At 41.8% G+C, this 14568-nt stretch overlaps 1 protein-coding gene across 1 annotated transcript; it reads left to right on the top strand.

The window, feature by feature from the left end:
* The first annotated feature begins 13014 nt into the window (after nt 1-13014).
* On the top strand, nt 13015-14133 carry LOC118792889 (transmembrane protein 271-like). Its single transcript, XM_036550720.1, has one exon. It carries the CDS (start codon nt 13103-13105, stop codon nt 13889-13891), a length of 789 nt encoding a protein of 262 aa, XP_036406613.1. The 5' UTR covers nt 13015-13102; the 3' UTR covers nt 13892-14133.
* The last annotated feature ends 435 nt before the right edge of the window (nt 14134-14568 follow it).

Below are 14568 nucleotides of genomic sequence, written 5' to 3' on the forward strand. Positions count from 1 at the left end.
TGCCGACAACGCTGTCGAAGAAGTGGACGCTCTGACGTAGATGAAATAGGCGGCTACAAGTTCGTTTGGAATACTTGGGCTTGCAAACGTCATTCAAAGGGGCCGTAAAGCAAACAAACGTGTCGACCGGTATCTTTGTGCCGACTGACCACAAGAGGTGTAGTTAACCTCATAAAATCTTTTAAATGTTAAGGTAAGAAATCGATCGATGAAGGAAAGAAATGAACAATTATAATTACATGTTTGGTAACAGAATAAACTAATGAAATTAATTAAAAGCCATTTGTGTGGTGTGACTTTTGTATTGATGCTAAATGCTAAGTCAAATTTCAACATGCAGTTTATAGGACACGTTTACTAGCCTTGGTCTTTAGTTAACATTAACGTTAATTTGTGTGTAGCCTACATTAATTAAATAAACCTCTTCTCCATTGTGCTTGGGAACTAATTTTTGATGGGAACAAAAGTTTACACCGTTGTGTTCTTTAGAATTCTCTAGAGCGGAGCACTTCTATTCCGATTGGTTGCCGCCGAACCTCGTCATAGCTCATTACCATAAAGTTGTCCAGACTTTATTCTGACACCGCCCATACGCGCTGCCAACGGTCATACCGCTGCTCGCCGCCGAGACACGCTGACTCGCATAGAAAATGAATGACTTCCGGTCGCTTTGACGCTCTTGCCGCTCCCGTTGTGAACGTACGGTAACGCTGTCTTTCTGCCACTCAGTGGGTGTAACCGTGCATAACCTCTATATGTAGCCTAGCAGCTCATACCCCCCAATCCCCACCCAATTTCTGTTTTTTTTTTTTTGTTTTTTTTACGGATCTGCATGATTCACGTGAGTCACATTTTCAGGTCGGAAAATCCGGAATTCCGGATTAATCCGGAAAAATCACATCCCTGCTTTATACATCTGGATATTTTCTGAGGCAATTCTGGGTTACATACCTTGCCCAGCTGCAGTCCCCTAGAAGGGAATTGAACTAGCAACCTTTTGGTTAGGAGTATTGTTCCTCATCGCTATACTATACTGCTGCTCATTCAGTTAACATACAGATGTTCCTGCTGCCTCTGTCCCTAATGTGCTCTGGAGTCACTGAAGCACCGCGCACAGGGACAGCACATCCATGCTGGGTGGAGGGGGCCCATGCCATTGCGATAGCAAAACTTGGGAACACACAGACGCTGTTCCCCCCATGGAAGATGTGTTCTCACAGAGCACTGTGCTATGAAAGGTGGACAATGCCAAGGCTGCGGATATTGGAGGCTGTTTGGGAGGCCCTTTCCCTTCTCTGCCGGGGCAGTGAGGGACTGGGCCTGTCTGACGTCTCTGTTAGTCCAGCTCTCCCTTTGGCAGGTCTTACTGACTTGTAAGCATTCAGTTTGAAAGCCAGAATGGCGGACAGAAAGCCAATACTGGGGCAGGCTGGAGAAAATGGAAATAGCCCAAGGCAAAGACGCGTTCCAGTGAGCAAGCCTAGCTGGGGAATGACTCCGTAATAAAGGCTAAGACACAGCAGGAGCTAATGCTAGTGCTAGTGCTTAAAGTGCCAGAATTTAGAGGGCCCTCGTTACATGTTTTTTTTTTTTTTTTATGAGGTCGGGGGGTATTGGTGCAGTTCCCCCAGGTACAGCAACAGAATTACTACTAGGAATTAACTAAAAAGCAGACTGTTCCAGGTGCTTCAATATACACTGTTACGGGCCAAAAATCCAGCAGTGTTGCAATAACAAAGTGGATGAAAGTTGCCGTAACACTAATCCACAACAACCACAATACAAAGACACAGTTGACTATTCGGCGGTCTATAAAAAGTAAATTTGCATTTATTAGTTACAGAACTAGAGGGTTTTCCTAATCTAACAATGTAAGTTTATTTTAAACATAAGAATCTCCAAAACGCAAGTCACAAAGCCTCACCGGACAGCCAGTGTAAAAGTTTCTGATCAAGCTGAAATTGGTCCACTCCTCGAAGTCCAACGACAGGTGTCTCTTGATGTTCGCTGCACAAAGTTACTAACTACTGAACTGCCGGTTACAGCCTGCGTGTAAACTTTAGCTTAACAGAGTCAGTAAATGTCTTTTCTAAAAGTACAACACCGTCAGAGACCTCAAAGAATAACACTCCAAACACAGAGAGAGAGCAGTTACTCTGTGAAAGCATTAATCCATAACTTTTAAATGAACTCTGTGTACACTGACCAGAGTGGCCAGACATTACAGACCCTGTTACTCTGCATCCTGGCCTCTGGGTCTAATTGGTTTATTTTGTTTATTTTTCATTCAGCCATTCAGGTGTTAGAGTTATTTCCATGAGGTGTGAGGAAAACGGGTGCAAACTGGTCTTCCTAGCCTTTTCTTCCTGCCGCAGTCATAGCACAGCCAAAAGGGAGCTCAGTGATGATGCTGACGAGCTAGTAATCTAGATCAGCATTTCCCAAACCTCTCCTGGAGGACCATTTGTCCTGCATGTTTTAGATCTAGGCCAGAAATCGCCATGGTGACACATCAAGGCAATAATGGGAGGGCTGTCAATCAAGGAGGGCCTCCATGCTGCAGATGGGCTGTCAATCACCTCTCAGCTCATGTGACCAGTAGCAGCAGCCTTCCAAGATGCTGATGAGGCCACCCTGACCACAGAGGAGTAGGAGAGAAAGAGAAAGAGATTGAGAGTGGCTGCAGGAGATGCGCCTTTAAGAAGGGGATCAGTTGACCAGGATCACACTGTCTAATATATGTGCCTATTACTGGAAGTGCACTCATGCATGGTGAGGACCATGTCAACCATGGTCATGAAACTGTCCTATGAAACTATTGTTACATTATCCTACTAAAAATGTCCATTACAATGTGATGTAATGGACATGTCTATAAAACATTATATCCTCCCCAGTGTGGAGAAGCCAGGGAGGTATGGTAAGCTGATGGGCGCAGTCTCTGAGCACTCTTCCTGGAATCTCATCAGGCCCTGCGGCCTTCTTAACATTCACAGTGCTGATATACACACACACACACACACAGAGTGACATACACAAAAAGGCATGGAAAAGTTTTAAAACTACAAACACATCACTTTGCTTTACTATGCTCCTCAAAACACCTACTTCAATAACATGGGGCCTCATTCATTGAGTTGCATAATTTCATACTACATCTGAATCTGAATGTACGACCATTTTGGGACATAAGTGCACAGTGTACAGACTGATTCCCAATTGTGTATCAATCAGTTGTATACACATTATAAATACAAATATATTTCTTTTATAAATCAGAAATGGTCATAATTGCTTTACAATTTCATCAAGTGAAGGCCTTTTTCATGGCAATGACAATTAAAACAAACATGGTTAAAAACATGCACTGAAGGACTGTTTCCTGTAGTGAGGTATAGGTGCTGCTGCTGCTGATTAAATACATTCTTGATGAGAAAAAAATGGTGGCTTAGTGATGGATGGGATATGGCAGACCTGTCACTGAGCTCCCTCCCAAAGGTTCTTGAGGCCAGAAAACCAAATATGGAGTTGACTTGCATCTGCACTGGGAAAGCATTATTACTTGGCCAGCGCTGGGTTCAATAGCATACAAATATTCCAGACGAGCCAAATATTCCATGAGCCGATTACATTCATTCTCTTGTGCTAGAAGGTCTGCCCGATCTCTGAACGTACAATCAAGGCCTAAGGTACCATTAGCCTCATCCTAAGGAAGTGCTAATGTGGTTGGAATTCATTTGATGAACAAAAATCTGTTGACGTTATTTGAATCGGATCAAATATTAATATGAACATTACATCCAACGCTGGGTTTTATAGGCTTATTAATTCCTGAAAGTTATCACTTCCACCAATTTTGATTTTGATTGGAATAATGCCTATATATTTCAGATATCGTTGTTCCTTTTGAACTCTCAAACTGACGCATTTTCACTGTTCATCTAAAACTGTCAAAAAATACAGCTATTCAGTCACAGGGATTAGTTTATACGGATGGAGTTTGCACAGAGGTGACAATATTCTTACATCAAGGTCAAGGTTTATATCATATATATAAGGTTTTTTTATCAGCAGTATAAAACATATAAACACACAAATGATGTGTGTGTGTGTGTGTCTGTATGTATGTATGTATGTGTGTTTGCATATTGGGAGCTTGTGTTTTTTGAAAGTATGCAAGGTCTAGCTGCTTTCTTTTGGAGTACCGAGGATAGATTTTATACAGTGTGCCAGCATTCAGCACCAAGACTAATTCATGCACACCGGTGTTGAGAACCAAGGACAGCTCAAACACAGTGTACCAGTGTTCAAAAGCAAGCACAATATTCTGTATGTGCACCAGCATTCAGAGCCATGGACAGCTCCACTGACCTCAAACAGCCAGGTGGGTGGGTGGGGATATATTTTCATGACACCTATATGGCTAGGAGTGCATGAGTGCATTGACTGTAATAATAAATATTGCCATTTGAATCCTACTTTCATTCATGATAAATACAAGAATCTTGACACAACTCCATATTTATGTCTGGAACATGCGTCACCCTTTGTGGTTTCAAACATTGGACATGGAGTAGAGTAAATCTTTGTAAAGGGGACACTTCTTAAAGAGGGGAAAACATAAAAAAGCAAAATTAATGACACCGTACACAAATCACAAATACACACTACCACAAACTAAGAACATTGGTTTTTATCAAAATTTTCAGTTTTTTTTTTTAGTCTTAATACATTTGTTGGTAAATTGTTTGTTAATTTTTCAACAATGGTTACCGAAAATAGTGTTCCAGCTATTCTGATTTGGGCCCTATAAACCTGACTGAAATTTCTGGTTAATCATATTTTCTTATGCTGGAAGGAATAGTTTAAAATTTAAAAAATGTATAAGCATTGTCTGCCACAGCCTACAAATTAACGGCACAAAAATAATGTGTGAAACTGCACTTCTCTTCTGGCTAGCAATGTTTTAACACCTACAGTGCCTTCCATATTTATTCATACTCCTGACAAGTAGGAACAAAAACGTGCTGTAAAAGAATAAATCTACATCTAGATCTGCTTAAATCTGCTTAAAACCTCAAAAATGTTATATTTTGATCTTAATATCACTACACAGAGCAAATATGGTTCCCAAATAATGCATTTCATTGCAGAAGCCATAAGTGTCAAATTTATGCACACCATTGTTGTTAGCATGTTGTAAATCCTCCTCTGACAATTATAGCATTTATAAGATGCTTAATAAGGTTTAATAAGGTTCTGGCCCCTTCTGAGGGGTGTTTTGCTTATGGCCCTTGTTGTATTTGCTCTGGGTCCTTCAGGTATTTTGGCTTTCTTTGGTGAACTGCTTTCTTGAAATCAAACCACAAACTTTTAATTGGATTGGGGTCTGGTGACAACAATTATTGTGTGCTCAGTTCATCTATTTCATTGTAGATTTGGATGACAATGTTGGAACATTGTCATGCTGGAATGTCCATTTTATGTCAAGTTTGAGCTTTGTGGCAGAGAAATCTAGTTTTTTGGACAAAATATCCTGGCATTCACAACTTACTCTAATTTAACAGTATTCATAAATTCAAATTGACCCCAAAACATAGCAAACTCTGCACCATATTCCAGAGTGGACCTGGGGTCTTCCTCAGCATGGTTCAAATCATGGCTGGGTTGCTAGGGAGAGGCTTCTCCTGAAGGCAAGCCATGAAGAGGAAACTTGAGTTAACTCAAACTTCATCTGAAAGACAGTTGGAAGCATGTCTCAAGGATGGATGAAATGAACTTTATAGACATGCTTATCAAATCTATGTTAAAAATTAAAAGGTGAAGCCTATGTTAGAGAAATGAAAGTCATAACCTTTATTTCACGCACCTCAGCCTCGAATGAATGTGCCGAGTTAACCATTACTCTTGACTTCTTTTGACCATCAACTTCTTTTTGGTGACATAATTATTTTCCTTTTCTGTGTTTTTTTTTGTAGGCTATTTATCATTGACCAATCATGTTTAGAGATCTCAACCAAACAGGGTCTTTGCTTGAACTGAGATGGAATGCAGTGCATCCAAACATCATTGTGGAGTCATGTTAAGACAAAACTCACAAGGCAGAAAATACCAGTGTGAATGATTGAGCTGTAGAAAAAGCTAGTCAGTTTATCCATAATAGTCAACTATACATTGGCAAGCCTTGCATTCATCAACATACTGATTTCTGTAACTCTGGCAAGAAATCACTTTCCAGTTCCACATTCTTCTTTCATTTCAGCTCCAGCTCAGCACCAAGGACAGCTTATATTAGGCAGTTTTCAGCACCAAGGATAGCTTCCGCACCATGCATAGCATTCAGCCATGTTCAACAGCGCTCAGCATCACAGACAGCTCACACTAAACTGTGTTCAGCAGTGTTCAACGTTGCAGACACTGCTGGGATTTTGAAAATAGCAGTGTCACTGAGCATGACAGGAGAGGGGCTGGTAGACTCCACAGCAGCAGCAGTGTCCTTGTCTACTGCTCACTCCTGTATGGCTAAAGGATAAGAATGACAGGCCTCTTTCTCTTTCCTCTGCAGGCACTGGCATTGTGGCAGTGCCACAACATGCCTGCGCATCTTTAAAAACAAACAATATCATCCTCACCTTCCAAAGTATTCATGTTTAGCACTAGCATTCTAGCACTTCATCACTGCACCACCACACTGCCTTACTCAGAAAAGCACCACCAAACCCTCATTCTAAATCTCACTCAGTGAGACAGACTGTCATTAATAGTTTTCCCTCAGATAGGCACCACCACAATACTGTTCTAAATCTAACTCAGCCAGGGACCAGAGCTGAGGTCAACATCTACCTCTCATGCCCCAAAAAATTTTAATCAGTCCACCTCTGATTAATCACTTCACTGCATCTGAATCCACTGAAGGGCTGGCTAGTCTGAGAATAACTCTAAAATAGCTCTGTTAGCTTTGCACTTCCACACTGACATCTGACATGTCAAATACACACACACCCACGATTACCATGAGTGGAATTGTGCCACTTTAAGAGTGAATTATGTTTAAGTATACAGTAGTCAAATCACTAGTTAAATTTATGAATGCAGCAATCACACAGTTTGCACCCTCCATTATCTAAATTAATGACCTTTGGATTGCAAATATCAATGTCCACAATAAATTATTTCATATAATCAATAAAAGAACACCACCATTACAGAGACATTGTATTTCAAAGTAAACACAAACATTTAGTATCAAAAAAACTATTTTATTTGGGATTTCTTTAGCAAAGATATTATCCAGTTCTAATGCAATTTCCTGTTTATTAATAGGAGTTAAGGCTTGGGCCTAGCCCGCTAGGCTGCCTCTGACCTGTTCAAAAGCAATGAGACCCTGATTTAGGTATAAACAGACTAAATGGCCATTTATGGCTCCTCCTCTGAGGGTTAAGGGCCTGCAATCTTTTTATTTAAAAATTTATGTTACATTTGATCACTTAGAAGGTGCTTTTATCCAGCGCAACATGCAATATGTGAGCACATTTAATGTTACATTTACATTTGTGACATCCCACAGATTCTCCTCCCAAAGTCAAGTGCCTCCCAAAGTCAAGCACAAAGTCCAATTTTAACATCTGAAAAAACACTCACAAAACGTTACACAAGCAAGGACACCACCACCCACACATGAACAAGTGACAGTGCCAAACGCAGGGACGAAGCCAAGCAAGGACCATTCCAATATAATAATACATATCCTGAAGTAAAACTTCCTCATAAAAATGAGTAGTGTTAGATGCACATGATTAAGGAACAATCAAATTATGAGATAGTGATGTGACAGGGCCCGCTCCTGTGGCTTCACACAATGGACTCCCATGCCTTTGTATGATCGAGTCTTTGTACAACTAGGTTGGAAAAAAGCTGCCACTTCATCCCAAACACACACAATAAAAACCTTTCTCATTTAACTACAGATTACAATCTCACAGAGTGACTATGCTACAGTTAGGGAGTCCCAAATCACAGAGTGGCTATACTACAGTTAGGAAGTCCTAAATCACAGAGTAGCTACAGCACAGTTAGAGAGTCCTAAGTCATAGAATGGCTACGCTGCAGTTACGGAGTTCTCAGTCATGGAGTGGTTAAACTTCAGTTAGCAGACCAAAACTGTGAAGACCAAATGGGTATGTAGTGTGCCAAATATTAATGATAGCTAACTGTGATGGTAACCAGAAAGAATATACTAAGTAGCTAGCTGGCTGGAATTATGTTTTGAAGTATTGCCCATTGGTCACCTAGATAGCTTAGATACCTTAGATAGATTAGATAGCTATGCAGTCAAAAAGCCATTCCCTTCGACTCATTTAATGGCCTCCCTTTACTGTCTTTGTGAACTTTCAGGTTTATTATGCCCATATCCAGGCAAAGAGGGATGTACACAGCAGACTGCTCTGTGAATGTGAATTTGAAACACACGCACACACGCATACAAGCACACACGCACACATGCACTTCCCCTTCCTTGGCCTGCTGCCAGGCATTTCACTGAACTGGCTCTGTGTGAAGGTCCTGTGGTATTTTTTTCTACCTATTTCTTTCTTCCTTCTCTGTGGCTTGGTACTATTAAGGTGAGGTGAGCAGTAAGGGAGTGCATATGTGACCCTGCTGGCCCACACTCCCCAGTCCTAGTCTCACAGCTATATGGAGCAGTGTTTGCTTCAGATGAAGTGCAGCGGAGAAGAAGTGGGTGTGATCCATCCAGAAACATGTATGTCACACACACACACACACACACACACACACACACACACACACACGCACACATACACACATACACATACATCAATAGGCACACACCCACACTCACATACGTGTACACACACACACACATACACACACAAAGGCATACACATGCACACACCCTACGCTTGAGTGGCACCCTGGTGACAGCAAGTATTAACAATAAATGATATAAAATGACAGCTGGGATCACGGGATATAGATCAAAGCAGTGGGACACAGACAGTTCTATGTCAAGGCAAGTTACAATATGACTACCCCTTTGTCATAAGCATTCATCTTTGATACAAAAGTGCATTTCTCCCTGTAAGTCCATGCTATTGATCTTTGAAGGGCTTCATCCACCCCTGAATCAATATCCCTGCTTAGTGTTGACTGAATGTTTTAAGGCTGTTCACAGTTTAGCCTTTTTCCAATTTCTGCTGTCAAGTAATTGGAGTGAATATGTTTTCCCTGTACATTAAGTTGGTTGGTGTCATTAGTTGGAGCTAAGGACAGTAACACCCACTTCTACAGAGTAAGTCTGCAAAGTAGTGACATCACCACAGGTCACCAGGTCTGGGGACTATGTCTCTCTTGTCTTTGGCTCGTGTGGGTTTATACTGCACTGTGCCACAGTGTGTGACCCTGTAGTAGTCTGATTAATTTTGCTACATGGAGGGTGTTACGTCCCAGATGAGTAATGGCGTCCAGGGGTTTGTATGAGGGACGCAACACAGAAGGAAACAGCTAGCCCCTGCTGGCTTGGACGGTGCAGGGACCAAAGAAAACACAGACGCGGGAGCAATGTATAAGGGAGCGCGATATATTCACAATATTTACAACACTATATACAATGACGAACATTCACAGGAAGGGGGGGGGGGGGGGAGGAGGGGGGACAACGGACGGTGCCAAAGAAAAGAACTGAACAAAACAAAAACCAACCCTACAATACCTATACACATACAACTGAATACAAAAACAAAAAAGGTGGCAGAGCCAAACAAAAACCTACCTACTCTAACTATCTTAACCAAAAAATACACAGAAGTGGCACCCGCCTCTAACCTAACCCTAACACAGTGAACTCTCACACGGGGATCCCCCAGCTTACCTGTCCTCCTCCCACGACAACCGAATGCAACCAAAACCGAGACAAGAGCCACAATCGAAGTCAGTAAACGATGCAAAATTAAAACATGATACAGGCAAGTTTGTAAGGCAAGTGTAACCTAGATGAACATGATACTAATATAAAAAAAGGTTTAGATTAATTCTAAACATAAACAAATGAATAATAACTGTGTTTACGGTAACAAAATGTCATGAAAGTAGCTTACTGCTCAAATTATTGTTATTTTGGTGTACTGCTCCTTTAACCAGTGCAGCGGTAACAGCCGAGCGCGTAGCGCCGCCCACTGGAGGGAGGGTGAATAATTAGAGTAAGAGCAGAAGCCGGAGGAAGCAGACGGAAAAGTCGAGAACGAGAGAGAGAGCGTAAACAAGAGTAAAAGAGACGGATTTTGAAAGTTGTCACCTTGTTTTTCTGTTATATTTTTGGGAAAATATTTTATTCACCTGCTGTTCATGCCATTGGATTCTGTTTATTTCTTTTCTGAACGAGGATTTGGCCAGGTTTTTAGTTGGGATCACCGGTGTGGGAGAAACACCTGGAGCTGTGGACAGAAGATGGCGAGCCACCCGTAGGAGAGAGACGAGGAAAGGATGGGTTCTGCAAAAACCTCCCCTGCACATCACGGACAGAGACACTGATTCAGACTCTGGGATCGTGGTAGGACGAAACTGACAGGTTTCTGCAGCAACACACTGAACTTTATTTGGACTGATAAAGACTCAACCTAGAGACTGGTAAAACACCAAACTGTGGAAATTTGGGTTATTGTTTATATCGATCTGTGAGATCTGAGAATTTATTTTTGCTTTTGGTATTTTTATTTAACTGTGGTTTTATTTTATTTCTTTGTTTTATTTACTCACTTCCCTAATTGTTTGCCAATTTGGTATTCAGTGGGTGGATTGTGTAACTTGAGTGAAAAGAGTTGGTTAACTGAACCAAAGACAAATTAGAAAAATAGTACTAAATAGAACTAAACTCATAAATAGGCCTAACTGAGATAAAATAAGAACTTGAAACTGAGTAAACTCAAAAGAGATACTAGAAACTAAACAACCAATAATAAACCTAGGCATAAAATTATATCTCAACTCAAATAGGTTGGATTAAATCTAACTTAGATAACAGGGATAAAAATTAGCCTGATTTTCCTGGGATTTTGGTTTCTTTTGAATGGTTGAAGGGGATTTGAATTATTCATCTGTTGCATGTGTGTATGTGTAAATTTTGGTACCAATATACTGTTCTTGCTTCTTCTACTAATTTTCTACATAAATAAGCCGGCAGTTAAAACTTATTCACTGGTCTGTGGTCTGTTATTCCTTATCAGCAATCCTAACAATTAATCACCTGAACCTAGACTCTGGTCCTAATAACGTATGCATAATTTGTGACTGTTACACAAGTGATGAAACACGAATGATCAAAACAGCGAGAGAGCACTCCAGGCATCCGGCATCTTTAAATCGGGGCGCTCTGTTTCTGGTTGGCCGGGCCGGAACGAGGATGCGGGACGCAGCGTAGCGGGATACCTGCGTCAGGAGAGTAGCGGAAGAAGAGAGAGGGAGGAAACCAAGACGCAGGCGGCCCAGACTCCGCAAGCACAGTGCGCCGCACGTAACAGAGGGTAAGACCAAGGGTGACAGGTCTTAAACTTAAAGACTTTTGTATCTTGAAAATGACAGCGCATTCAAAATGAGGAACAGTTACACACACATAGGCTTACAGTTTAGTACAGTACTGTGCTGGTTTAGCACAATGTTGTGCTGGCTTAGCACAGCAATTTGCTAGTTAACTGCAGTACTGCACCTGTCTAGTACAGCACTGCTCTGGCTTAGTACAGGACTTTGCCAGTTTAGCAGGACTTTGCCAGTTTAGTTTTGAAGACTTTGTTATCCTGTTTTTTTAACTGTAAGGGGTAATGTATTTATTGAATTTCCCATTCCAGCTCAGTAACGCAACTTTTGAGAAATTCCATAATGGTCTCTGGTTTTGGAAACCTGCACGCATTTAAAAACAGTCTACTCCTAGCAACTCAACCGCATCAATTATGGAAGCTATTTTCGATTTTCAATAGTATAATGCTGTGTTCTTCACATCAGTTACTTTATTTATTCATTTATTTTTTTGAGAGCACAAGTGTCTGCACTTACCAGCTGATAAATTACGTGGGATATAGCCCAGGCAGCGTCAGCGATAAGTGTTTAGTTAGAGTCATCCCCCTATCTCTTCCATCGAGGTTGGAAAACGCGTTCAATTCGACGAGGAGCTACGAGACAGAGGACGGAAAAGTAGATATAGCAATCCGTGCAGAAAGCAGACTACGGGTAAAGTGATGTGCTTTGCTGACACGTGTCTTTTTTGGCATAGTTCACACATAGACCACTCTTTGGAGAAATGCGGAGAAACAACTAGGCTACTACTATGCTGTTGGGCAATCTGCACTGATGGGCGTATTCATTTTGAGTACAGTATCCGAATGCAGTTTGAAAGCGTGTATATATTTAACCCATTGGTATTTACTTTTACTTGCGGGTGCAGCCTAATTAGGCCTATAATGCACTATAATACAGTGGGTTACATTAAAGCGGTAACGCACTCTTGGGCAGTGTCGTAATATGTAGAAAGAACGCCACTAAGATGATAAATTCAAAGGCTGACAGCTTGCACCTTAAGAGTTCTCAGAGAGGTAAGCAGATCAGAGCGATGACAAGTTGTATGCAGTGGAATTTCTAAATTGACAGTATGCTTTAACTCTGTGGTTATTCTGCGCACATCGCCAAGCTTCTCTGCATCGTGCCCTGTATGTTCTTAGAGCAAAATGATCACTTTCAGTGGAAGACAGACCAGTGAGGGGCTCTCATTTTCACCAAATCCATGTGCATTTCGCGATGTGGTTGCTTGCATAACGGTGTGGATGAGGGGGTCAAGGTCATGACGGTAATGGTTACCTTTAGGTTGAATTTCGGGAGTCATTATAGCAGAACGAGCCCGCTCATCCTATCAATAATTAATCCATTTGTGAAGCCGCGGGAAAGGAAGAGGGAGCGCGCAGACCCGGAGATCCTCGTTTTGAAGAGCAGTTATCGGCGAACCATGTCACAGTCTGACAGCTCTTCGAGCAGGGCTGACGAGGAGGATAAAGGAGGATGAAGGAAGGAGAGGGAAAGGGAGAGGTAGAGGAGGAATATAATGAAGTTGAGCGGGAAAGGACTGTGTACCATCGTGTCCAGCAGTCTGCTCTTCGTCTGTGCAGCCAGCGCCGTCGCTGTCGGATTCAGATGTGTGTCACTGGGCTCCAAAGTAAAAGCGTCTTTCCACTTAGGGACGGCAGCCGGGGCATTTTATTCGGGAATACTTGTCGGATTAGGGCAGGTCCTGCTCGGGTTCGCTCTTCTTTGTTGCAAAGGGACGCCCGGGAGTCGGAATTTTTTCCTTTTGGGAATCTTGGTGTTCATGTTGGGAGTTCTCACTGCCTTCTCGGGCGCTGTGGTAGATGGAGACACAGTGTCGCTTGTGGAGAGGAAATACTCTCACTATTGCCTGGACGCCGTGGAATTAACCCCCATCTGCGGGGATTTGAAGGATTATCAGAGGAGTCTGGTCATATCCACAATTTTGAACACATTGGAATGCCTGCTGGGGCTTATAAATTTAGTAATTATCAAGAGGTATAAAACCGCGCAGTTCTACAGGAGACTCTCCCAGAGGCAGAGCGTGGGAGCTGTCCTCTTCCATGAGGAACAGGACTTCACCGCCTCGGAGTTCCAGCCGGTCTGCTATATTAACCTGGGGGTATTACACGTGTTCGACGCTGCGGGCGTGGAAGTACAATGTGGGGGGCATCCCTCAATCGAACTGCCGGGCTATTCGCCCACTAATCCCGAACTGAACCATTCCTACCCCTTTTCCTATCCTCTCCCGAACGAGCAACCGCCCGCGTACGAAGACATTTTCCCGGGAGAAGCTAGCAACAAATAGCAACTCGGGGCAAAAAGTTGAAAAGTAGGCTCTTATATTTGCATTGATAATCACCGACTTATCTTTGCATCCAGAACCCTGGCATGTAGCTACAGTACTTGACCACTTAACGGTTAGATAGTCAATCTTTACACCGACAACATACCAATTTAAAGAATTCTGCCATGGACATAGGGCTGCAGCGGTCGGGTAGAGTGTTCTAAACGCAGTGGAAGGAAGGATCATAAATAAAGACGGTAAGACGGGCATAAACAAGAAAATATGGAAGCTTTTGTGTTTTGCGTTCGGATTGTATACTCATATCATGCCCATGTAGTTTGTTAATGCTGTTGTATTTCTGATTCTTTACGTACTGCCTACGTTTAACATATTAATAAAAGTATTTCCCTCTTCCACTTGAATTTAGTTCTGTAACTTAAAACTCACCTTTAAATAATGGCGGATTGTGCTTTGTCATTTTTATTTATTATATGAAAGGAAATGAAAATGAAATGAATTATTTTAGTAATAATAATAATGGTAATAATAATTCCCAAGGTAAAGGAAGGTAAAGTCTGTGTTTGTCAAAACAGCCTTAAGATTGAAGTACTTTTCTGTATTGGTTTTAATTTAACACAAAGAGACACAGTTGACACGGATAAGAAATGAAATTACATTTGTACAAAATATGCAGAATG

This window comes from Megalops cyprinoides, chromosome 18 (genome assembly GCF_013368585.1).
Source record: "Megalops cyprinoides isolate fMegCyp1 chromosome 18, fMegCyp1.pri, whole genome shotgun sequence".
NCBI classification, from domain to species: domain Eukaryota; kingdom Metazoa; phylum Chordata; class Actinopteri; order Elopiformes; family Megalopidae; genus Megalops; species Megalops cyprinoides.

Coding starts and splice junctions, on each gene's coding strand:
- LOC118792889 (XM_036550720.1), top strand. CDS start 13,103: ATGAAGTTGAGCGGGAAAGGACTGTGTACCATCGTGTCCAGCAGTCTG.